The sequence below is a fragment of the Mustela lutreola genome, chromosome 8, assembly GCF_030435805.1.
Source record: "Mustela lutreola isolate mMusLut2 chromosome 8, mMusLut2.pri, whole genome shotgun sequence".
Classification (NCBI taxonomy): domain Eukaryota; kingdom Metazoa; phylum Chordata; class Mammalia; order Carnivora; family Mustelidae; genus Mustela; species Mustela lutreola.
The window spans coordinates 105,546,804-105,570,199 of record NC_081297.1 but is presented as its reverse complement, the minus strand read 5'-3'; the positions used below and the strand labels follow the sequence as shown (position 1 = coordinate 105,570,199).

The window sequence follows — 23,396 nt, the reverse complement described above, 5'->3', positions numbered from 1 at the left end:
TAGATTTAGTTAGATGATTATGGAGTTTGTTTAATTTGGGGGATAGAATAAATTCATTTTTGAAAAGGAGTTACTTATGTAGGTATAAAATAATAGATTGTGTGATACTAGACATGTGACCAAAGCAGTATGGTATACATGTGAACACAAAGTCTCAAGACTCAAAATATTTAAAAAAACATTTAAGTTGAAGCAGAGGTGTTTTTGTTTTGTTTTGCTTTTGTTTTTCTTAAGTATTAGTAATCCATGTGTGCATAGACATAATTTCAAACAGAGGGGGTTTCTTGTTTTGTTTTGTTTTCAGGTATCTTTTAAATATACCAGGACCACTTGACATTCCAGCCCGTTTATGTAAAGGGAATTTTGATGATGAGATGTTCAACTACCAAGTTCCTTATTTGTGGCTGATTTACTGGTGAGACATTATCTGCTGTGGAGAGAAATACTGCATATTAGACTTGTATTTATTATTTATTACTGAGTTACACTATATTAAAACTAATTTGATCTTAAAGTCATTGAAGCAAAATTGAAGGGATGCTAAGGTTTATACATTATTAAAGAAGAAACCTCAAAAGAAGGATTCCATTGTAGTAATACCTGTAATGTTTAAAATAATACTTTGTCATTCCTTTACCTAATTGAATTGAGCTGTAGACATACAATGTTTTCCTTCATTTTTTAAACAGCCTTTGTCATCCTCTTCAATCAAGTATTAAAGAGACAGTGGAGGCATATGAGGCAGCATTAGGGGTGGCCATGAGATCTGATATAGTGCAGAAGATTTGGATGGAGTAAGTTTAGTTCCTCTTAATAAGAATGGGATTTGGGAATAAAGGGATATGGTGGGGAAAGGGCTGATCAGCTTTCGGAGAAAAACACTGCCTTAATTATTCTAAATTACAATATTTTTCTTTTGGCAGTTATCTTGTCTTTGCCAATAATAGAGCTGCTGGATCCAGAAACAAAGTCCAAGAATTCAAATTTTTTACTGATTTAGTGAATAGATGTTTGGTTACAGTCCCTGCCCGATACCCCATTCCTTTTAGCAGTGCTGATTACTGGTCCAACTATGAATTTCATAATAGGGTAAGAACTTAAACTTTTTTTCTTTTTATATTTGCAAAAGAAAGGGACTTCAAAAATGACAGCCAAACAATTTTTTATATCAAGAGAGCTTTTCTTAGGACCACTTTTGTAGCATCTAATGTTATTCTTGACTATGTTTCCTACTTAGGACTTAAATCTAGGAACAGAACCCTTTAAGTTAAGATAAAATGTGCATATTGATTATTATATTTAAGAACATTTAACGTTAAGTAGAATTGAAGAGATGTTAAGGTTTAAGACATATTAAAGAAGAAAGATCAAAAGAAGTAATTATAGTATCAGTAATGTTTTTCTTGATTAGTTGGAAATTTTACTCAATGAAAAATTCCATAATGTACAGTGTAGCTACTTCTTTTGGTTACTGTTTTGTCAGGTGAATATTAGCTATGCACTGAAATTACACAGTTTAGATTTTTAATAGTAGAATATGACTAATGTATTTATAAGGTTATTTTCTTACAGGAAGGGAAGCACAGGTTTGGTTTTGTTTATTTTCAGAGACACTTTTCATTCAGTGCGGTGCAGGCTAAGAGCTCCAATTAAAGCTCCATGTAGACTAAAACATAAATGTGTTTTATTTTCTTTTTTGGTGGGATGGTTTTGTTGCATTTGGGATAACCAATTATGCTTTGTACTTCTATGCCATTCTTTATCCCAGGATCTCAAACCACATTATGGACATTAAGTCATTTACACACGGGCATTCCATGAGCAAGATGTGGCAGGTATTATTAGTCTTATGACTTGCCCAGCTATACAGCAAGTAAAGGTAGACTCAGGAATGTAAACCCGGACTCCTGGCTTCTTGCCAGTGTTCTCAGTCCATGGCTGTCATCACTAGATCATATTACCTAATTCATATTTGGAAAGTCACTAATATAATTAATGGTAGGAACTGTAACTCACAGCATCATACATTGTTATAATTTATACATTCATGTCTTAAAGACCATTTTGGTTTTCTCATTAAAACACATAGGTAATTGGATTTCACATTTTGTTGCATTCATTCCCCCCCCCCCAACCTTTACAGGTTATTTTCTTTTATTTGAGCTGTGTTCCAAAGACTCAGCATTCCAAAACCTTGGAACGGTTTTGCTCAATTATGCCAACTAATTCTGGACTTGCACTGAGGTAAGAAAAAATAAAATTATTTTTGGTCTCAGCCTACTAGTATATAGCTCCTCATATAAAATTATTCTTAAACTTGATAAGATTTGTCTGTTCTTTAGCCTTTTCTCATTGATACATACTACTTCAGTTTCAGAGTTGTTGAGCAATATATACAGCTGTTCATGTAAGAGTATAAATATCTGGTCACTTTAGAAAACTGCAGGTTACGGGCGATTCACAGACCTGTACCCCTGGGGATAAAAATATATTATATGTTTATAAAAATTAAAAAATTAAAAAAAAAAAAGAAAAGAAAACTGCAGGTTATAAGGGGCATGTAATTCAAGTAAAGTTCATCTGCATTCACTAAGCACACACTATCTGTCCTTGGCACATGCATTATAAGCAATGATCATGTTTTATATAGCAAAGGAGTGTTACTTAAAAGGTTTATGCAGTGTTCATGGAGATAGCAGCTAACTATTTATATTTTGGTTACTATGACTTGTTTTCATGTAGATCAGTCACGCTCAAGTATTATTATGCATCAGAGTCTGATGCATACCCATTTAAAATACAGATACCTGGGGGCACCTGGCTGGCTCAATTGGTAGAGTGTGTGACTCTTGATCCTCAGAGATAAGAGTTTAAGCCCTATGTTGGGCATTGACCCTACTTTAAATGTCAGTTTATTAATTAAATAAAATACAGATTCCTGAGCTTGAACCCTCAAATATATTTGAGAAACACTTATTTAGGGATTTCATACATTGAATTAGAGGGAGATTTCTGAGCATTTCTTTGCTCTGACAGAGTAAACTTACTCTCACCTTCAAGAATTGAGCATTTTAATTCAAAACAGTACCCTCCATGCTAATGCTTTGGCTTCTAATTGTGCAGTCACTACTACTGCATCAGTTGTGTCTTATGTTTCTAAGTTTGTTTTGTGGATCATAAGGTACCTAAAATACAAGTATTTCCTTGTGTTCTATTTACATTCTGCTTAGCATGTATGTGGGAAAATGGTATGAGATTGAAAAAATGGAAAGGCTTAAGGCTATGGCAAGAATAGTGTTTCATAATAAAAATTCTTAGTAAGCATTCCAGTCTGCAGAAGCTAATGTGGAAATTTCTATTACAGAGCATCACCTTTGCGGCCCCTGGGTGGTGGCTTAGTTAAACATCTACCTTTGGCTCAGGTCATGATCTCAGGGTCCTGGGATTGAGCCCTGTGAGCAGGGAGTCTACTTCTTCCTCTCCCTCTGCCCTTCCCCTGGCTCGTGCCCTAGCATGCTCTCTCCCTGTCAAGTAAATAAATAAAATCTTTTTTTTTTTTAAGATTTTATTTATTTATTTGACAAACAGAGATTACAAGTAGGCAGAGAGGCAGGCAGAGAGAGAGAAGGAAGCAGGCTCCCTGCTGAGCAGAGAGCCCAATGTGGGGCTCGATCCCAGAACTCTGAAATCATGACCTGAGCCGAAGGCGGAGGCTTTAACCCACTAAGCCACCCAGGCGCCCCAATAAATAAAATCGTTAAAAATAAATAAATAAAGCATCACTTTTGGTAAAACATGAAAACCTGAAAATGTCGTATTTTGACTATTATGACTAGGATGGGCATTTAGGAATACAAGTTGTTTAATTGTTGGTTTTGATGGTATAGCTCTCTTTCTGTGTTCTGATAGTTATTTCCTTGTGGTCATTCTTCTCTTTTTCTCCACCCCCCTCCCCAGAATAGAGAACTTAATAATTAGTGTGCTTACATTTTAACCCAAGAAACATTTCATATTTACTCTGTTTAGTAAAGAAAAATACAAGGAAATTGTATTAACATATCAAATCATTATTTTCAAAAATTTGTGCGGTGGGAAGCACATGGAGTGAATGCTTTAATGGGAATATACGGACCTATTTTAGTTTGTTGAATGTGGTATGGGCCTTGACTGGGCATCTTGATAGTTTGCCTATTCCTGTCCCAGGGCAGTTTTTGTAAGAGGCATTCTACAGTCTCTTTCTGAATGACCTTGAGGGAATTAAACTGTTCAAAACTTAAACCTCAGCAGACATTCTGCTCATAGAGCACATTTGGGGTTCCCTACACTTGCAATGCTTTGTTCATTTTCCTGAATGTACTTTGCAGGCTACTTCAACATGAATGGGAAGAAAGCAATGTTCAGATTCTGAAACTTCAAGCCAAGATGTTTACATATAATATTCCAACATGCCTGGCCACCTGGAAAATGTAATGCAGCAATCATGTACATGTTTTTATAGCTTTTGCTTTTATTTGTAAGGTTTGCTCCAGACAGGTAAATCTGAAATGACATCTGTTTTTTTTTCCTGGACAGATCTCTACTCTAATTTAGATTTATTTTTGGCACTTGCTGAGCTTTTCTCCTGAGAGTAAGGGCATGCTCATTAACAGTTGCTTCTAAAAGCAGAGTGGATGAAGTTTTAATTTTTTTGAAGCAGAACATTTAGATAACAGTATTGTTATCAAACAAATCATTATGCACATTTTAAGACCATCTTTTTTCTTAAATGCGGGGGTTTTCCCCCTCTTATAGTCTGATGTACTCTTTCTTTTAAAGGTATTATTAGTGTCAGGTGTTTTTACTAGTAATTATGAGTATTTTTCATGAACGTTATCTATGTTCAAAACACTGGTCTGCTTAATTCTTGTAAAGTTGATAAAAATTGTTGAATTTTTCTTTTCACTATAGGTTACCCTCCTTGGAAGTTTAGCCTGTTACTTTCAGGAAGTTTTGTACTCAGATTCCCACAGTCAGTATTCTGCCAGTGGTAGTATCTCATTTCATTCAAAGATATATAAATTTTTCTTTTCCCTTTTCTATATTCCTTTTTTCTTCTTAGAGCCATTGCTGCTGAGATTGTTCTAAAGGGACAAAGAGAGGTAAGCTATGATTGATTTATCAGATGGGTCATTTTATTTTTAAGCTGTTCGGCCCCTTTTTGTTGACTTCTCAGTTTGAAAGGATTAAAACAAAAACATTTACATGCTAAGAACCTAAATGTTTGGAAACTTGAAAACCTGTTTTGTATATTATGAGGTCCCAGTTAAATAATTAGGATTATAAAAGTGTTTTTCATCATGTTTCCTGATGGAATTGTGTATATATCTATCTTATAGGTCCACCGTTTATATCAGAGAGCCTTACAGAAGTTACCTCTTTGTGCATCACTGTGGAAAGATGTAATGCTTTTTATCTTTTATTTCATCTTGAAGTTTTCCTATAAATTTTCTGCATGTGCCATATCCATTGATGTGGTGATGCTCAAAATCTAGCTAAGTCTTACTTCTGTGCTTCCCTGTCTTTTACAGCAACTCTTGTTTGAAGCATCAGAAGGAGGTAAAACTGATAACCTGAGAAAACTAGTTTCCAAGTGCCAAGAGATTGGAGTCAGCCTAAATGAGCTCTTAAATTTAAACAGTTACAAAACAGAAAGCAAGAATCACTGAACACTGGGTGCAGTCAGTTCTAAGTCCTTATAATAATTGCCAAAATTATTTGAATGATCCTTCAAGATTAGGCTGATCCCTGGCTAAGGTCTGCGTAAGGCAGACAAGCATTACTGATCATATCAAGTCCCCTACAATATACTATTCTCAAAACCGGAAGCAATGAACATGACCCTCTTCGGTTGGATAAATGAACTTCCTGTTTGGCCTACTTCTGGGCCCTGCCAGATTCTCATAACATCATGTACGTAAGTATAGTTCCTCAAAGTGACTGACATTTATTTTAATTTTGCTTTGTTTTTGTTTTTATTTTTTACTTTTCCCCTTTCTTTACGTTGTGCTATTCCTGATTCACTTGACACTCTCTGATGCCTGAGAGATCTTGTTTGGGATTTAATTTCCAGGGCTGTGTTTACAGTAAAATGCAGGCAGTCCCTTTTAGTTCTTCTTTAAACCTTTTGAGATTCTTCATTTCAGGATTTAAAACTTAAGCAGTCCATCTTAAGGAAAGTGTAACTGCCATGGCCACAAGTCTGCTAGTTGCACTTGAATGCTCTAACAGGGTTGTTAATTGCCCTTTCTACGTTCTGGACTCCTTGCCGAGACTGTTTAACTTGAAGATTAAAGAAACTATTGCAAATGCCAGTGCATCAGAACCTAAGAGTGGTCAAATATTATGTGCAATTTTTTTGTAAAGAAATTTTAATTTATAATAAAGTTTAACAGTTTAAAGAACAGTTAATATTTGAACTGCTTTGTATTGAAATACTACTTTGTAGTATTAAAATTGTTTATAAACAAAATATTTTTAATATAAGTTAACTTTCTAAAAAATGTTGCTGTCTTTATTCACTTTTCACACTGGTGGGAAAGGGTTGAAGTAGGAAATCTGGATTTTCACTGTAACTATATCCTAACCTGCTTTCCTATAAAAACAGTCTTGTGACTTTTTCATTCATGACAGGATAGGTTCTGTTCTGTTTTAAGGACAGTGAACACATAGATTTGCATTACTATTTCCTCATTCTCAAGACCCAGTGTTTAGAAAGTATTTCCCAATTGTAGTTTGAATGATTTGTTTAGTGACAGGCTTTCTTATATTCACTATCAATGTGACCAAATACAAAGAAGACCTTGCACTTTTTTTTTTTCTCATCTCTAGTCCATGGTTTGCACTTGGTAGAAAATTGGTTAATCACACACACACACACACACTCTTCCACAAATCTGTTGTTATAGCCACAATTCAGTCTAACTGTTTGAGGCAGAGCAGCAACCCCCTTGAAATAGCAGGCAAATTTGTACATCTTGTACATTTGTATAATGCTTAGTCAAAATAAAACCATGTTTTGAGGCCCCACTGTGTGCCAACCAGATGGTGCATATTTGGCGAGTTAGTGCTGTTGGGTGCAGTCAGGAACGAAACCCACTTGTCTAGTGTTTTTCATTAAATCAAAAAGAGGCTGATTGATTTTTCTCTAAAACCAAAGAAAGTTGGGTAGAAGATTATATTCTTCCATTTTATGCATTTAACTATTTAACCTTGAAAGCTTTTCCTGCTCTATTATTTGAAAGCCATTGTTAGGTGATTAGAAAAATTTTTCCAGTCTGTTCCCACATAGGGTAACAGCTTTGATGTTAGTAGCTGAAGTATCTCAATAGTTTTTTGTGTTTTTTTTTTTTTATTGAGACAGTGCTGATTTTTGAACTTTTATATATTCTTAAACTATCATTTGTTGCATTAACAACTCATCAGCAATAACTTTTACATCTTTTTTAAAAAGAATACTTTATGGGTACCTGGGTGACTCAGTTGGTTAAGCATCTTCCTTCAGCTCAGGTCATGATCTCCAGGTTCTGGGATTGAGCCCTGTGTTGGGCTCCCTGCTCAGTGGGGAGTCTGCTTCTCCCTCTCCCTCTTTTCTTCCCCCCTGCTCATGCTTAGTCTCTTTCTCTGTCTCTGTCTAAAAAAGAAAAAGAAAAAGAAAAGTATACTTTGGGGGCACCTGGGTAGCTCAGTCAGTTGAGTGACCAACTCTTGATTTTGGCGCAGGTCATGATCTCAGGATCATTGTATCAAGCCCTGTGTCAGGCTCTGCCGTGGGCCAATAGCCTGCTTATTATTCTCTTTATCCCTCTCCTTTTGCCCCTCTCTATCTAACTTTCTCTCCCTGGGGGGCGGGAGTGGTGGTGAAGAACGCTTTGGTGCATCACATCTAAGGTCCCCCCATGCAGGCTATACACTATAACAACTCCAGGGGTCACCATCACATACTGTGCTTAGTCGTGCAGGCAGAGGACCTAGCATATGTTAGTTGTTATACTTAAAATCAAGAAGCTTGGGGTGCCTGGCTGGCTCAGTCAATAGAGCATGCTTGATCTCAGGGTTGTGAGTTTAATCCCCACTTTGGGGGTGGAATTTACTTTAAAAAATAAAAGTATTTTACATAAATAAATCAAGAAGCTGTTATATAGAAATTCTGTTCCTTTTAAGATACCCTCTTATGTCACCCAACCTGTCATCTTACAAATCCACTTCAACCTCAAAAAAAAAAAAAAAGAAAAAAAGGTAAGCACTTCTTATAGGTGAGGTATATGTATATGTTTTGGTCATCCTTCCATATTCATTTTTATCTGTTTAAGTGCTTTCAACATAAAATAATTAGAATATTAAAACTTGGGGTTAAAGTTGATGAAGGTTCTGTGGTAGGATAAATATATTTAAGATGCTGCATGACTTAAAGTCTTTGGGCAGAGAAGTGGCATACAGTGAGGACAAGTTAGTCATTGAGGACTGCAGTTCTTTGCACTTCCTTACTCCCACCGGGGGTGGGAGTGGGAGCAAAATACAAAAGAGGGATTTTAGACTTTGGGGTTTTATCTCTGGTAAAGAAAGTGGTGGGGCATATTGCGGTGTATTTTTATGTGTTTTCCTTCATTTTAGAGAACAGCTTAATATTTCTATTTACCTTTTAACGGAAAGTGGACCTTGTAACATTGTTGTCACTGGATTATCTAAGGCGGTTTGCTTTCAATTAAAGGGCATATAAACCTACATCATAAAGCAAGCAAGAATCTCCAGGTGCAACATCTAAGAGCTAAAGGCACTAAGCAGACAAGCAAAAGGTGATTAAGACTGACAACAAATGTAGGGAGACTTTATTGAAGATTGTAGTTCAAATATTTATTTTTCAAGGTTGTTGAAAATGTAGGAACATGTGGCTATAATACAAAGCAGGGCCACTCTTCTTGCTTAAAGTTGTCATGTGTTCACAGATAAATCACAATTTCCTTAGTCCGCATCCATATCTGTGTGTTCACATCAGTGTGAGGGAAAAATGGGGAAATGCAATTTTAGTAACCTTTTAGATTTGGGTATTATGCCTGCAAATGTATCCTGGCCCCTCAGTACAAATTAACAGTAATTATACAGAGCATTTTGGAATAACAACTGTTAAGAAGGCAGACTTCCAAGGAGCACTTTTGACATCGTTTCTTTTTTGTCCAACGTCACAGTTTCACAGTTGGATCTCTTACCTTTGTCTTCCCAAGCTGTGGTTCCTAATGTAGGTGGTAGACCTGAGCTGGAAAACAGTTTTTCTTTTATTTTTTTAGGCTGTATTCCATTTACCACCAAGAAGTCTTCCTCACTTTCTGCAGGTATTCTTCAGTTGTGCGTTTATTATTTTGGGGGACAGTGGATAGCCATGTAAGGACATTGCTGCCCTGCCTTCATTCCCATGCCCCGCCACCACTCACTCCGCCTTCTCAGTAACAGTTATGCTGCACTTTGTGAGCGACATGACTGAGGTGTCTGCAGTCAGTGTGAAAAGAGTTTCTTTTTTATTTCTCTGGCATCTTTGAGGTAGATGGTAGCTGTGTCTGTCTTTCATGATAGTAAAATGGTTGTAGAATTTGTCTCCACTCTTCATTTCATTCGATCTTCACATGAGGGACCATACAAGTTTTCAGAGACCTCACAGAACAGAATCACATTTTTTTCATTTCAGAATCAATTTGAGGGGCACCTAGGTGGCTCTGTTGTCTGCCTTCTGCTCAAGTCATGGTCCCTGGGTCCTGGGATTGAGCCCTGTGCTGGGCTCCATGTTCCGCAAGGAGCCTACTTCTCCCTCCCTCTCTGCTCCTCCCTGCCTCTGCCTCGTGCTCTCTCTCAAATAAATAAAATGTTAAAAAAAAAAAAAATGCCTGGATGGTGCAGTCCATTTAAGCGTCTGCCTTCAGCTCAGGTCATGATCTCAGTGTCCTGGGACTGAGCCCCGCATCAGGCTCCCTGCTCAGCGGGCAGTTTGCTTCTCCCTCTCACTCTCTCTCTCTGCTCTCCCTGCCCCCCCCCCCAAATCAATTTGAACTTTGTGCTAGATATACAAAGATGAAAAAAGAGGCCACTAAATCTAACAAGAGTATGTGCTAAGGAAGCATCTTTTTAAAAAAAGATTTGACTTATTTGTGTAAGAGCATGGTGGAAGAGGTGGGGAAGAGGGGGAGGGAGAAGCAGACTCCCCTCTGAGCAAGGAGCCCAATGCTGGGCTCTAGTCCAGGATGAGCTGAAGGCAGATGCTTAACCGCTGAACCCCCAGGTGCCCCAAAACCTGTACCATTTTTTAAAAAACTTTCTAAAAAGCTGCTTCAACTTTGTACTAATTTATTCACAACTGTTTGTTAGACATGACAACAGGTAGGACATGTAAAACTCCATACTAACCACATCTGTCCATTTTGGGGCATGTTGTGCTTCCAAATTCGCATAAACATGCTTATCAGGCCCAATTTAAACAGCCTCGATGTGGGGAGTCTGGAATCAAAACTGCTGCTACTGGTTTCCTTTTTTCTTTTTCTCAACTCCTTCAGTAATGTATGAATGAAATGTTACTCTGAACAAAGACTAGTATCTGCGAATACTGCAGAGCCCGGTTCCAATCCCAGTCAAGGCTACAAAGCTCATAGATAGAAAAACTCACTGCTGTTTTTCTATCTATAAAAGAACTACCTGGAGATAACCCAGCTTTTAATGGTTTAAACTGATTTTTCCAAATGACACATTTTAGCCCAACACAGGAACTGTTTCAGTCAGCGTGAAACTCAGTAATGCCAGGAATGAAATAGTTCAGCTGGGGAGCAAAAAATTTTACATGAGCTTGGAAGAAATATGTGCTCCCTGGTTTTCTTCAAGAAAGCAGGAGATCTGTACTACTGGAAGCAAATTTAATTGGTCTTAAGTGTTGTGACTTCGATATGAGTGCTGGTGGGCCGGAATTTTTTTCCCTCCCGTTTAAATGTACAACTTACTGCATAGAAGACAGTGGAGAGGGGCACCTGGGTGGCTCTGGGTTAAAGCCTCTGCCTTCGGCTCAGGTCATGATCCCGGGGTCCTGGGATAGAGCCCTGCATTGGGCTCTCTGCTCTGCGGGAGCCTGCTTCTTCCTCTCTCTGCCTGCCTCTCAGCCTACTTGTGATCTCTGTCAAATAAATAAATAGAGTCTTTAAAAAAGAAAAAGAGAATATTAAGAATGTGTGTCAGCTGTTTCACAAACACCATAGAATAACAAATACTTTACTTTTATGGAAGATGTTAATAAATTTGAGGGGCCACCCAAAATATAGATGAATGCGACTCTTCAAAGGGCCATCTTCTATGAATTAAGTAAAGGCCTAACTCCCCATAAGAAAACTTCGCACAGCTCTTCTAAAAGAAAATGCTGCATTTGCCCTTGGTAATTTAAAAACTTCAGGATTATCAACTGCAGCCAAAATCAAAAGTAGGTTCACAATATTGTTTGGTCAGTCAAGCAAATTAAATCTTGCAGGTGTTCTTCTTACCTAGTGATGTAAGCATTATGAAAGAGAATGGTAGCCAGTTGCCTGAGGGAGCTGCACCAATTAGGAAGAGTGAGAGGACTGGGAGCTATTTCCATTAATGGAGGTAATCAGGACATCTGTTGCCAAGGCCAAAACAAACACTAAACTTAGAACATCATACACTCAAAATTATGACTGCCTGTGGATAGATTTGGCATTTCATATTGGTCAAAATGGAGCTACAAAGAAATAGTTTCGAGAGTATTAACCAATGTGAGTAATGAAAAAAAAAAAAGCACATATCGAAAAGATCTGGATGTGATTTAGCTCTACCATTAACTAGCTGTGTCATCATTGACAGGTCATTTCATTTCTTCTTGTCTGTCTCCACATGTACAAAATATGGAAGTATGTGCATTTACTTCAGGGGTGTTGAGAGATTATATAGTAGAAATTATCTTTTTAAAAACAAGTAATATTTTGAGTTTGGGATCATTATCCAAAATTTTGAGGGCACAGATGCTACAAAATAAGTTTGCATTTTTGGACGTAATTTCATTACTGTCCGTTGGAGCATGTGACCATACAAATACTCAAGTATGAGTTAGTTGTCTCTAAGCAACACAATAGAAAGCACTACCATTTAAATTCAGTGGTGTTACTGCCCAAAATAACAGGTTAAAAAAACTATCCATTAGCAAATGGTCTTTACTTCAGGTTAAGTCAGAAGAGATCAATATGAAGATCCTGTCCTTTTCGGTTTTGAGGTTTCTCAGCATGCTAGCGGGCTTTTTTGGTGGTGTAATGGGGGATAAAGACTACTTAATTCAAGACCCTGTTTTCACTTCTTGATCGGTGTAGAACGAGCATTCACTGCTAATTTAAGTATAGTTAGCTAATCTAGCCACCTTCCACTTTTTATTGGAGTTGCCTATGAAGGCCGTGGAACTAGTGACCAGTTTCAGCTTACTTATTCTTGCAGGCCAGGAGTAATAAAGTGACCTAATCAGGCGAGAGTCTGCATGATCCCCAAGCTGGAAGACAACCCTCCAGGAACATACTTTAAAGAGAAGGGAATGGTCTTTTTTCTTTGACCATAATTTTACCCTCTACTGTAATGAACCCAATCCTGGTGGAAGCTCTGGTCCCAGTAGTGGAAAGAGGAAAAAAAAAATCAGAGAATGTGTAACAGAGGGTAATTGGTAGCATTCACTTTAGGCCATTGATAAATGCACTACCAAATAAAAGCAATGTGATGTAGTGGGGTAATAAAAAGTATGAATCAAAGTAGCCAAGAACAAAATCCAGGACTTTCAATATGTTGCAAATGAGCCTTCTGCGTCAGGACTGACAAAAATGAAAATAACAGCGACTTAAGTAGAAATTTCTTCGGTAAAAATCCAAGGAGATAGGCTGACAGGTGTGGCACTCTATGGTGATAGAATCTTAGACACCTTCCTTCTTGCTGCTTTGTCCTGTGTGATCTCCATTCTCAAGAGGGCTGCCACATGTAATTCTGCTGGTCATTTCCTGCACATGGCCAAAAGGCTGAAATAATAGGGGTTGGAATTAAGCCATGGTCAGCTTACCAAGCATCCTAGGGCACTGGCAGAGTCAGCCTGGAGAAAGGAGGACCTTTTTCTAATTCACACAAAGGGATCAGCTGGACCCCAAGTTCTGTGGGAAGTTGGGCCTTTTTCTAAACTGGGTAGCAGCACTCCAGGTGGTGGTCTTAATTCAAGATGGCTTTTCCAGTCACAGCCCTTTTGTTCACATTACGTGTAGCAGGAAAGAAAAACAAGAACAAACTTCCTATATTCAGGGTACTTCCCAGAAGTTGAACATAACCACATCTGCTTCTATCTTATTGTTTAGAACATAGACGCTTGGCCACGTCAAGGGAGGCTGAGATATTCAAGCATAAAGAACAGAATACATATTTGGGGACAGCTAAGCATCTCTGCCACACCACGATGAAAGAGTAAACAGACTATAGGATGAGGTTAGTGACTTTCTAATGGCAAAAACTGTCTAGTGGCAGACCACTAAAATCCCTTCTGGTTCTACAGTCCTACTCTAAAAATCTTCAGTTTGGTATAGAAAAGCAGAAAGTATGTTTCCCAGACTTAGCTGGTCAATAAGGGCATTCAATAAGAACTAATGGTTAACTGAGACCTTACTTCGTTAAGGGCTTGAGGTTTATGAACTTTTTAAAATTCTCACAACCCTATGAAATACTGTTACAATCCCCATTTTATAGATGATAAATAAAGTCAAGGGAGGTTAAATGACTAAGTCACCAACACAGTAAATGACGAGTCCAGGAAGGTAGCTCCTGAGTACGTGCCCTTAACTTGCAATTGAAAGCGATAATGTGAATTTAGTAGGTCCCCTGAGAAGCAGTCTTGGTTGGAGCCTTTGAGGGAATTATTGAGCAGAGATCTTTCTTCTTACTACTAAGCTAGTAGAAAGTAAGCCTGGAGCTGTGATAGCTACCTCAGCACAGCACTGTGAGGGCCCACGGGGAGTGAGGGCCCAGAGGAAGTCTGAGCTGAGGGTGGAAAGAGAGCTATTCGATGTGCCAACAGGATTCACTGTGCCTGAAACTGGATACCCCTGGATTTTTCAGGTATTTAAAACTTTTCATTCTCATTTCCTCCCCCACCCCCCACACCTTTTTAAAATGAACTTCTGAAATTCAGTAGAGGTTCCCTTCCTCTGACAACACAGCAGGTTAACCAAATTCAGCTAAGCGCTTGTGAACCTGTTCCTGGAAAACCTAAGTAGCATCACTGATTAAAAACACTGAGGACAGAAAATAGAGTAGGTTCACAGCCACATGAATGAAGCAACTTAAGCAGTAACTTTATGTTGAAGTTGAGGGCTCCGGAAGAATGGAGAGCCGGAGATTTGCATATTTGGAGATGGAGGGACTGAGGGTGAGAAGACAGACTCTTCAGAGAGAAAATTATGTCTTAGTGTGTAAGATCTCGGTACTCCGAATTCAACACCCAGCGACATGATCTTGGGAAAATTCACCTAACTCCTCTAGGCCAACATTTCTTCATTTGTGAGATGAGATTGATACTAGTAGTGATCTTACTTGGCTCATAAAGATAATAAGATCATACAGGTTAAGAGCTTAGAACAGTGCCTAGAACACAAAATAATAGCATTAGCTAGCCAGAGCAGATGTGATTTTAGAGTCAGTTTGAAGAGGAAGCCTCAGCAATGTGGGGTAGGGCAGCAGTGCAGCATAACAAGAAGGCAGCTTGTGTGTATGTGTGTGTTTGTGTGTGTTGGGGGTGGTCTAATTACTTGATAAAACTTCCTGAGAGTAAGGAAGATGTGAAGAGCATATTGGGACAAAGAAAGTGGAATAATGAAGTAAATTACTATTATCTATATTATTATTGTTAGGTTAATTTGGACCTATTTACTTGGCAAAATAAAGTTCTAATGAAGGCTTGGAAACAAAATGGTGCTGACGGATTGGGCTGGGACTTGCAAAGAGATGAAAAGAAAGCACGGCTTTTTCAGTTGGAGATTCCCCAGCATGGGAAAGGTACTAAAGAGATTGCAGTGATCCTCAGTGTGGTTCTAGATCTAGAACATCAGGAACATCTGGGAACTTGTTAGAAATGCAGGATCTCGGGCCCCACCCCAGACCTACTGAACTAGAATCCGTATTTTAATTAGAAACCAAGGTGATTTTATGTATATTAAAATTTGAGAAGCACTGCTCTAGGGTAGAGAGAAATTTACGGATTTTTATCTTTTAAAATACAAAATAAATGTAGTCAAATCATTGGAATATCTATTTAAATATCTGGAATATGGTGGCTGCAAGTTGCATAGTTTTCTTCAGGCTCTGTCATTATGAGGTGTGTACCTACCAGGTTTCAGAAAACAGTACTGACCATGGATGTACATGGTCATCAGTGCTCTTTTCTAGAACTTGCTAAGGAATAATTCTGGCTCCGCTCTCTAGAGTACTTAAATCTTTAAGTATTCTAGAAATTTAAGTGAAAGAGAATTCCTTGTTTATTCACAGGAACATTGTATTAGCGATGTATTGCTATGCAACAAGTTACCCCCAAAGCAAGCAGTTTATAACAACAGACTTTTGTATCATGGTGTCTCTGGATCAAGGGTCCATCAGGACCTAGCTGGGTGGTTAGGTGGTTTGGCTCAGGGTTTCGTAAGAAGTTGGACTGAGCTGTTGGCTGGGGCTGCAGTCAGTCATCTGAGGCCTAACTAGGGCTAAAGGATCTACTTCCAAGCTTGGTCACACAGTTGTTTGCAGGCCTAGGTTTCTTACCACTTGAATGTCTCCATACACTGCCTGAGTGGCTTCATGCATCAGGTAGCTGGCTTCCCCAGAATGAATGATCCAGGGAAGAGAGTGACCCACAGAGACAGAGACAGACATGGAAGTTGAAGTCTTTTATAACCCAACACTGGAGATGACGTGCCATCACTTCCGCCATATGCTATTGGTACTAAGGAGATTGCAATCTCTTTAGTACCACAGACCAACCTTGGTGCAGTACGGAGGGGATTATCCAAGGGTGTAAATATCAGCAGGTGAAGATCATTGAGGGGCCATCTTGGAGCCTGGCAACTACAGTGGTGAAGGAAGTTCTTCCGTATGAGCAGTGAAACCCATCAGTAGCTCTGGGTACAGCTTACACAACTAGGAGCCTCTGCAGTCTCCATGGATAGGAGGGAACACAAACAATAAATGACCTGCAGATCTCACACCCATGTTTGAACTACTTCAAGGGCTACTGATTCAAGCACAAATGGATTTTTGTCCTAATTGGACGGGGAAAAGAGGGGTCTATAGAAGCAGAGAACACCTATTCAGTTGAGACAGCCTTTACATTCCAAAAAATCTGGATCCAGAATGGTCCCAGCAGTTCTTTAATTCATAATTGTATCAAAAAGTGGGGAGGAGGGCGCCTGGGTGGCTCAGTGGGTTAGGCCGCTGCCTTCGGCTCGGGTCATGATCTCAGGGTCCTGGGATCGAGTCCCACATCGGGCTCTCTGCTCAGCGGGGAGCCTGCTTCCCTCTCTCTCTCTCTGCCTGCGTCTCCATCTGCTTGTGGTATCTCTCTGTCAAATAAATAAATAAAATCTTTAAAAAAAAAAAAAAAGTGGGGAGGAATGTTTTACCTGAAAATAGCCAAACTGATTTCTCCAAATAGGCCATACTCATCATGCATAATGACCTTCCCACATCAAAGGTTGGCCTTTTTGATCTAGAGCCAAAGAAGCATTGATTGATGAGTATAACCAAATGGAGAAACTTCTGCAACTCCTCTTACCAGCAGGCCAGCATATGAGAAAAAAAAAAATTGTCACTTTGGTATCATTTCCCTTTAAAATGAGACTATATCCTTTTGCTTCAGGTGATGCCACCTCCTTCTTAAGCAGCTCTGTGTATCTTTCTGCAATCTCCTACATTGGACCAACCATATGATCAACTCAACTTACTTTATATCCCATTGTCCATAAACTGTAAAAATTTTTAAAAAAGCTTTATAGAGGAGCTATTATCCATCTCCACTAAATTTTGATCAGGATACATGCCTCTAGACACACATGACAAATATTTAAATATTTAAACTTTATTTTTCATTACAAAGGTGTTCAGAAGAAAAACGGGATATTCCAGAGATTGTAGCAGGCAAAATCCACTATGCAATCTTTTTCTAATTATAACAAAGCAACACATCAGGAATTTTTATTTTTCCATTGGACACCTGGGTGGCTTGGTTGGTTAAGCGTCTGCCTTCAGCTCGGGTCATGATCCCAGGATCCTGGGATCAGGCTCCACATCAGACTCCTTGCTTGGCGGGGAGCCTGCTTCTCTGTCTCTCTCTGCCTGCTGCTCTGCCTGCTTCTGCGCTTTCTCTCTGTCAAAAAAAAAAAAAAAATTCTCATTATTCTCATTTTTCCATTGGAAAATAAAGTTACGTTAATCAGAAACAATGACAATTTGGTCTACTTTAGATCAAAGGCCCCTCCATAACCCAGAGGGGCCAATTCTACTCTTGTTAAGACAAAAGCCTTGGGTAAAAAAATATGAGAGTGTTTTTTTCTTCTTTTTTGTGGATCATTTCTTTATTGTGGCTTCCAATAAATCTCTCAGTGGTTAGCAAGTTTTGACCAAAATGTCAAGCAAGGTCTTTTTTTACTGTGGAATGGAGATTTAAACTTTGAGGACTTAATCAGATAGGTATCAGATCAACAGGAGCTGCAAATCCCTCCAATGAAAACAACTTTTCCAATAATGAATATAGCTTTGTGCCCCATTTTACTCTCGATTTTTACAGTTAATCAGAAAATGCACTTTGTTGACAGAGGCACTGTGCTGTGAGTATTTTATTAACCCCATTTTTTAGTGAGTAGTCTTGAAAGTGAAGAAACTTGCCCACTATTAAGCATTAGGGCTGGGACTTGCACCCATGCCCCCTGGCTTCAGGATCTGAATGCTCACTTTGCTACACCACTCCTCCACGTGGCCACTCAATGCATGGTTCACTAAATAATTGACTTAATGTGTGCTACACAAATTCTTTGTAGACAAATGTTAAACAAAGGATGAAGATGTCTATAAGGTTTTATAAATATTTCTCTTAGTCAATGCATTAGCCAACATTTTCAGTCACTTTTCTTTAATTTGAAATAAATTTTCTCCTGTCTGCCTCTATTACTCCCCCTTTCTCTACACTCAGGATAGCTACTTTCCTTTTCCTTTTGTTTCCCATTCTCCCTTGCCCTAGCAGTGATCGTTCGATTCCCCCTAAAGACCTAGCTCCCGTGGGCAGGAGCGGGTGGTGGTTCTCAAACGTGAGCTTGTGAGCCTGCATCAGAATCACCTGGAAGGCCAGTTGAGACACAGATGGACGGACTCCAGGCCCAGAGTTTCTCATTCACTTGGTCTGGGGTGAGACCTGAGAATATTAATTTCAAAGTTCCTAGAGACCATACTTTGAAAATCACTAGTGTAACTATTCAAAGAAATACCTCTGAGACTTATCTTTACTATATATTAGGCAAGTGATCAAACCTTTGTTTGATCAGAACTTTGTGGGGCGCCGGACTGGCTCATCTGGTATAAGCATGGGACTGGATGTCAGGGCTGTAGGTTCAAGCCCTATGTTGAGTGTAGATTACTTATAAAATAAAATTTAAAAAACCCAACGACTTTGTACTACAGTTTCCTCATCTATAAAATGGTGATAACAACAAGACCTATCTCATAGGCTTATCTCCTAATTAAATGAGGTATTATACTTAAAAGTACCAAATGCTGCCTGGCATAGTCGGGTCTCCAAAAATAGTTAACTATTGTTACAAGCCGGCTTTTCCAGATGTACTCACCCTTAAAACACATTTAATACTAAAATAATAGTTGTTAGCAATTTAAAAAATAAGTATTTCTTGATAATTCTCAGTAGGGAAGTTTTTTTCTTCTGTCATGATCCTGGCCTCTCAGCCTACTTCTCTCAGGAGAGTAGGAGAGATAAATCTTACTGGAAAGTCCAGGAGAGGCATCTGGCCAGCTTGTGTAATCCCTTTCCTCTCTTTTTAAAAAATTTGGAACTAGTCTGTCCAGAGGAACCATCAGTTCTGCTGCTCCCTGAAGTAATAGAAAACCTGTTCTCCATGTGGGGAGGCTGTGGTCACCCAGCGCTGCCTGTATCTGGGAAAAAAATATGGCTAATTCTAGAAAGCTCACTTGCTGAGATTCTTAAGACACATCTGCAATATTAAGTTTATTTTTAAAAACTGTGACAGATTGATACATATCTGCTTTATTTTTTCTTATTTCTTCCTTCCTTAGAACTCAAGCTGAGAGAAAGGGTGCCCTCCTTGGAACTCTTCAAATGCAGTGTGAGGGCTGGGCCTTTAGCTATGTAGTGTTTTGGCCATGGCCCCATTACCAAGGTTCATCGAGACTGTGTCTATAGACAAGTAAATGTTTTTATGCAGGCTGCACTGATGTTAAGCAAGATGGGGTGTTTGAAGGCTGAGGAAAGCCTGGTCTTTTGGAATCATGGCATCACAGAGCCCTCTGGTTTCTGCTTCTGTTCCTGTTGGTCCTGGGACTATTTCCAGAAGCTGTGCTTGCCATAGGGGAACAGCTTTGCAAAGGTGGATAAAACTGCCCAGCTACACATAACTGATACCCTCTCCTGAGGGGACAGCCACACACGGTGTGTTTGGTCACAACCCTGCTGATGAAGCCAAAAGGACTGAGTTAAAAGAAATGGTGAAGGCTGGGTTGGGGCTGGTGGGGGATCATATCCTAAGCCCCCTTCTGCCCTTTCCTTCCACATGCAGGGAGTGAGTGGCACGAACAGAACATACTCCTGGCAGCCTTCCATCCTCTCACTGCCTTGTCCTGGAGGGAGGGTAAATGACTTAGCTAGTAGAACTTATGAGATCTCAGTCTTTTCTTCCCTCAGCTAGTGCCCTCAAGAAGGTTCTGCTCTTCCGTGCTTTTATTTCACACCCTCACGTGAGGAGATCGGTGTCTCGCCAGTATGGCCTGTGACTCTGTGGACAAGTATGAACTAGGCGGGTATTAGGAAGTATTAGGAAGCCTTAGGTATTAGGAAGCCTCCTTGTCTGCAGATGAAAGCCCTGCTGTCTTTCCTCAGCTTTATCAGCAATAAAGGTGATGTTTGACCTTCAGCTGCCTTACTCCTTGTCCTGGTTTTCAACAGGTTCCAAACAAAGGCCAGGAAAAAGGTTTCTATTTATTGAAACTTCCCAAACACCAAACAATAGTTAAGCATTTATGGAGACCTTATGAAGTACCAAACACTTTGTGCAACAGCAATTCCTCAGAGTAAGCTGTGAGGTAGATGTTATTATTATCTCTATTTTAGAGATGAAGAAATGGCTGTATAGAAGAACTAAGGAATATGCTCATGATTAATTAAAGAATATGCCCATCCAGGATGAAGTAATATGCTCCTTTGGCTGGTAAAATGGCAGCACTGGCGCTCAGGGGTGGGACAGTCTGGCCAGGGGCCCTGCCATTCCCTTTGTCCAGACTTCCTATTTGAGAACAGAAAGGCAGTTTAAAAAATATGGTTTAGAGTATTAGGCAAAAAACAAACAAAAAAAAACCCCTCTATGTAATATATATATATGTTTTATGTAAATGCAGGCTTCATTTTGGAAGTTATATAAACATAACCAATAAACCAGTGAGTAACCAAATGAAGTGGAAAATAAGGATCTGTGGAAGGGTTGGTGGTTCACTGCTGTATTTCCCCCTGTGTCAGTGGAACCTGGGGAAGGTGGTGGAAGATCTTTGCTAGGAACTTAGGAAAGACAATTCAGCTGTATTTAAAAACATTTTGGATAGCGAAGGTAGGCATTTTAGTTGGGGAGGGCTTGTGTGTGAGAGATGGGAAACTAGCTCAAGTGAAAAAGGAGGTTAATTGAGAGGACTACCATTTCGTGGACATCTAAAAGCAGGACAAAAGGCACAATCAGGCCATCCAGGGAATGGAACTTTCCAGAAAGTCAATCATTTTTTAAAAATTTAATTAATTATTGATCTCAAGTTATAAAATCTAATAGAGTTTTTTTTAATCTTTTTTTAAAAAAGATTATTTATTTATTTGACAACAAGACAGGGACAGAAGGAACACAAGCAGGTGGAGTGGGAGAGGGTGAAGCAGGCTTTCTGCTGAGCAGGGAGCCGGATATGGGGCTTGATCCTAGGACGCTGGGATCATGACCTGAGCCGAAGGCAGATGCTTAATGACTGAGCCACTTCTTTTCCTTTCTGCTTACTATACCAGTCTTTTGTTTTTCTCTGCAAAGTGCCTTTTTCTTCTTTCCAAAACTTAACCTTACATATGGTTTTGACTTCTTGGGGTGCCAGTGCTAGCCAAAATTCTGTTTGAGCTTTCAGTTCAAGCGCCCATCCCATCATCATCTGACTTAGACTGTCTTAATGTCCTAATTCTAAATTCTTTGGAAAGAGCATCTGATTGATCTGTCTTGAGTCAAGGAGAATGTGATAGGGGTGGTGGCTGGGAAGCAATTGCAAACATGGTGCATGGGCTGGACAAGTACCTCCAATCTCTCTCCCTTTGGAAGGAAAATAAAAATTTGTCACATCTATAGAACAGGCCAATCAGGAGCCCCCCAGACTCTCCTAAAAGACCCATCTGCCCATGGCTACCCAAGAGGGAGGTGACTCTGGCTTGTTCCTTAAGTACTGATGGTCAGGGTTTTGAACATGTGACCCTGGCTTTTCCTTATCACTACCATGATTAATTGGGTCAGAAAGGGTTACATGATCCAGAGGCATCATTTCCTTCATCTGGGTAGTGATCTCTGAGATTGCCTAGCCCTCAAAGCTCTGCTACACAGGGACAACAGTGATCAATCTTTACCTTGTAGAGTAGGAATGGAAGACACAGAATGAGCCAAGGCAAGGAGAGCAAGTGAGAGTCCTGAAGTGAGACCTAGGGGATGGTGGGGTCTTCTTGGGAGATACTAGGCTGAAGTCACGAATGATCCCAAGTTATAAATAACCAAATTAAAGAGAACTTACAGACTAGAGATGGTCAGTTGGTAACAATAGAAGTAGTTGAAGCACAAAGACTGGGTCACTTTGAAGGTGAGAGATCCATAAATTTAAAGAGTAACAAGAATTTCCATTCCTAGAGCTGAGTTGAAGGTTTCTAGTTCTCCAACACCACACTAAGGTTCTAAAGCCCATTTTTATTGTCCCTGTGCTCCTATGAGATTCCGTTTTTTAAAAAAAATATATTTATATATTTGAGAGAGAGAGAGAGAAATAGTGTGGGTGCACGGAGGGATCAGGGACTGAAGGGGAGGGGAAGAGAAAATCTCAAGCAGACTCCCTGCTGAGTGTGGAGCCCAATGCGAGCCTCACAATCCTGAGATCATGACCCACGCTGAAATCAAGAGTTGAACACTCAACTGACTGAGTCACCCAGGCGCCCCAAGACTCCTGCTTTCCTTAGAGTCACAGGTGTCCTCCCAACTACTCTCTATTCTCCCTCATTACGTATGATCGAAAGAGCCTAATTTACCACTATCGCTGACTCTGTCACCTCAGTATTTTCATATGTACAGCTTAGGGCGAAAATACAGGGCAGGAAGAAGAAAGACAAAAAGGGAAGTATAAGGACTTGAACTAACTACAGAGAGAATTTGATATGTGATGCTTCAACTTGGTGACCCATGATCTTCAGGCTGGTACATTCTGGGACTTTGTGCTGTGGCTCTCTGGCTTATTTGGCCTTTACCGGCCCCTCTCACAGGCTTCAAACCTACTTTAACCTTGGGGAGTTGATACTGTTTCATTAGTAGTTTGAGGAAGAATGAGAGACAGTGAAGGGCTGTAGAAATTAAGAGATTTGCCCAGGATTCCATAGCAGGTTTCTAAGAAGGCACTTTAAATCCCATGTCTTTACTCTTCATCGTCACTAAATGAACGGTCTGAATGTCCATCACTCATGACATAGAGCTATGTACTCTAGGTTTCAGGATGTTGATTTAGGATCTCACTGCCTTCCCCCAACAAATTCCTAAGTCTCCAAAATATCCTCTACAGTCCTGACACCAATTCCCATGTGTGGGTTTCTTTCCAACAACCACAATTCAACCCTCCCCCACCCGCTGCCCCCTTGGTTCAGATGCCAGTTGCAAATCCCAGGTGGTTACCTTCTGACAAACTTCCTACAAATGGGATGTTTCAAAGCCACCTCCTAGAGTTCAATTAATTTGCTAGAGCAGTTCATGGGACATAGAGGAACATTTTACCTAGGTTACCAGTTTATTATAAAAGGATATAACTCAGTAGCA

General features: G+C 39.6%; 1 protein-coding gene across 1 annotated transcript in view; it reads left to right on the top strand.

The window, feature by feature from the left end:
* Positions 1-6,442, top strand: part of ZFC3H1 (zinc finger C3H1-type containing) — a 54,290-nt gene extending 47,848 nt beyond the window's left edge. The window contains exons 28-35 of the mRNA XM_059186330.1: positions 305-415; positions 690-794; positions 924-1,089; positions 2,144-2,244; positions 4,365-4,466; positions 5,099-5,138; positions 5,376-5,438; positions 5,568-6,442. Of these exons, the coding sequence (XP_059042313.1) occupies positions 305-415; positions 690-794; positions 924-1,089; positions 2,144-2,244; positions 4,365-4,466; positions 5,099-5,138; positions 5,376-5,438; positions 5,568-5,705 (826 nt within the window). The 3' untranslated portion in view covers positions 5,706-6,442. The remainder of the gene's footprint in view (positions 1-304; positions 416-689; positions 795-923; positions 1,090-2,143; positions 2,245-4,364; positions 4,467-5,098; positions 5,139-5,375; positions 5,439-5,567) is intronic.
* The last annotated feature ends 16,954 nt before the right edge of the window (positions 6,443-23,396 follow it).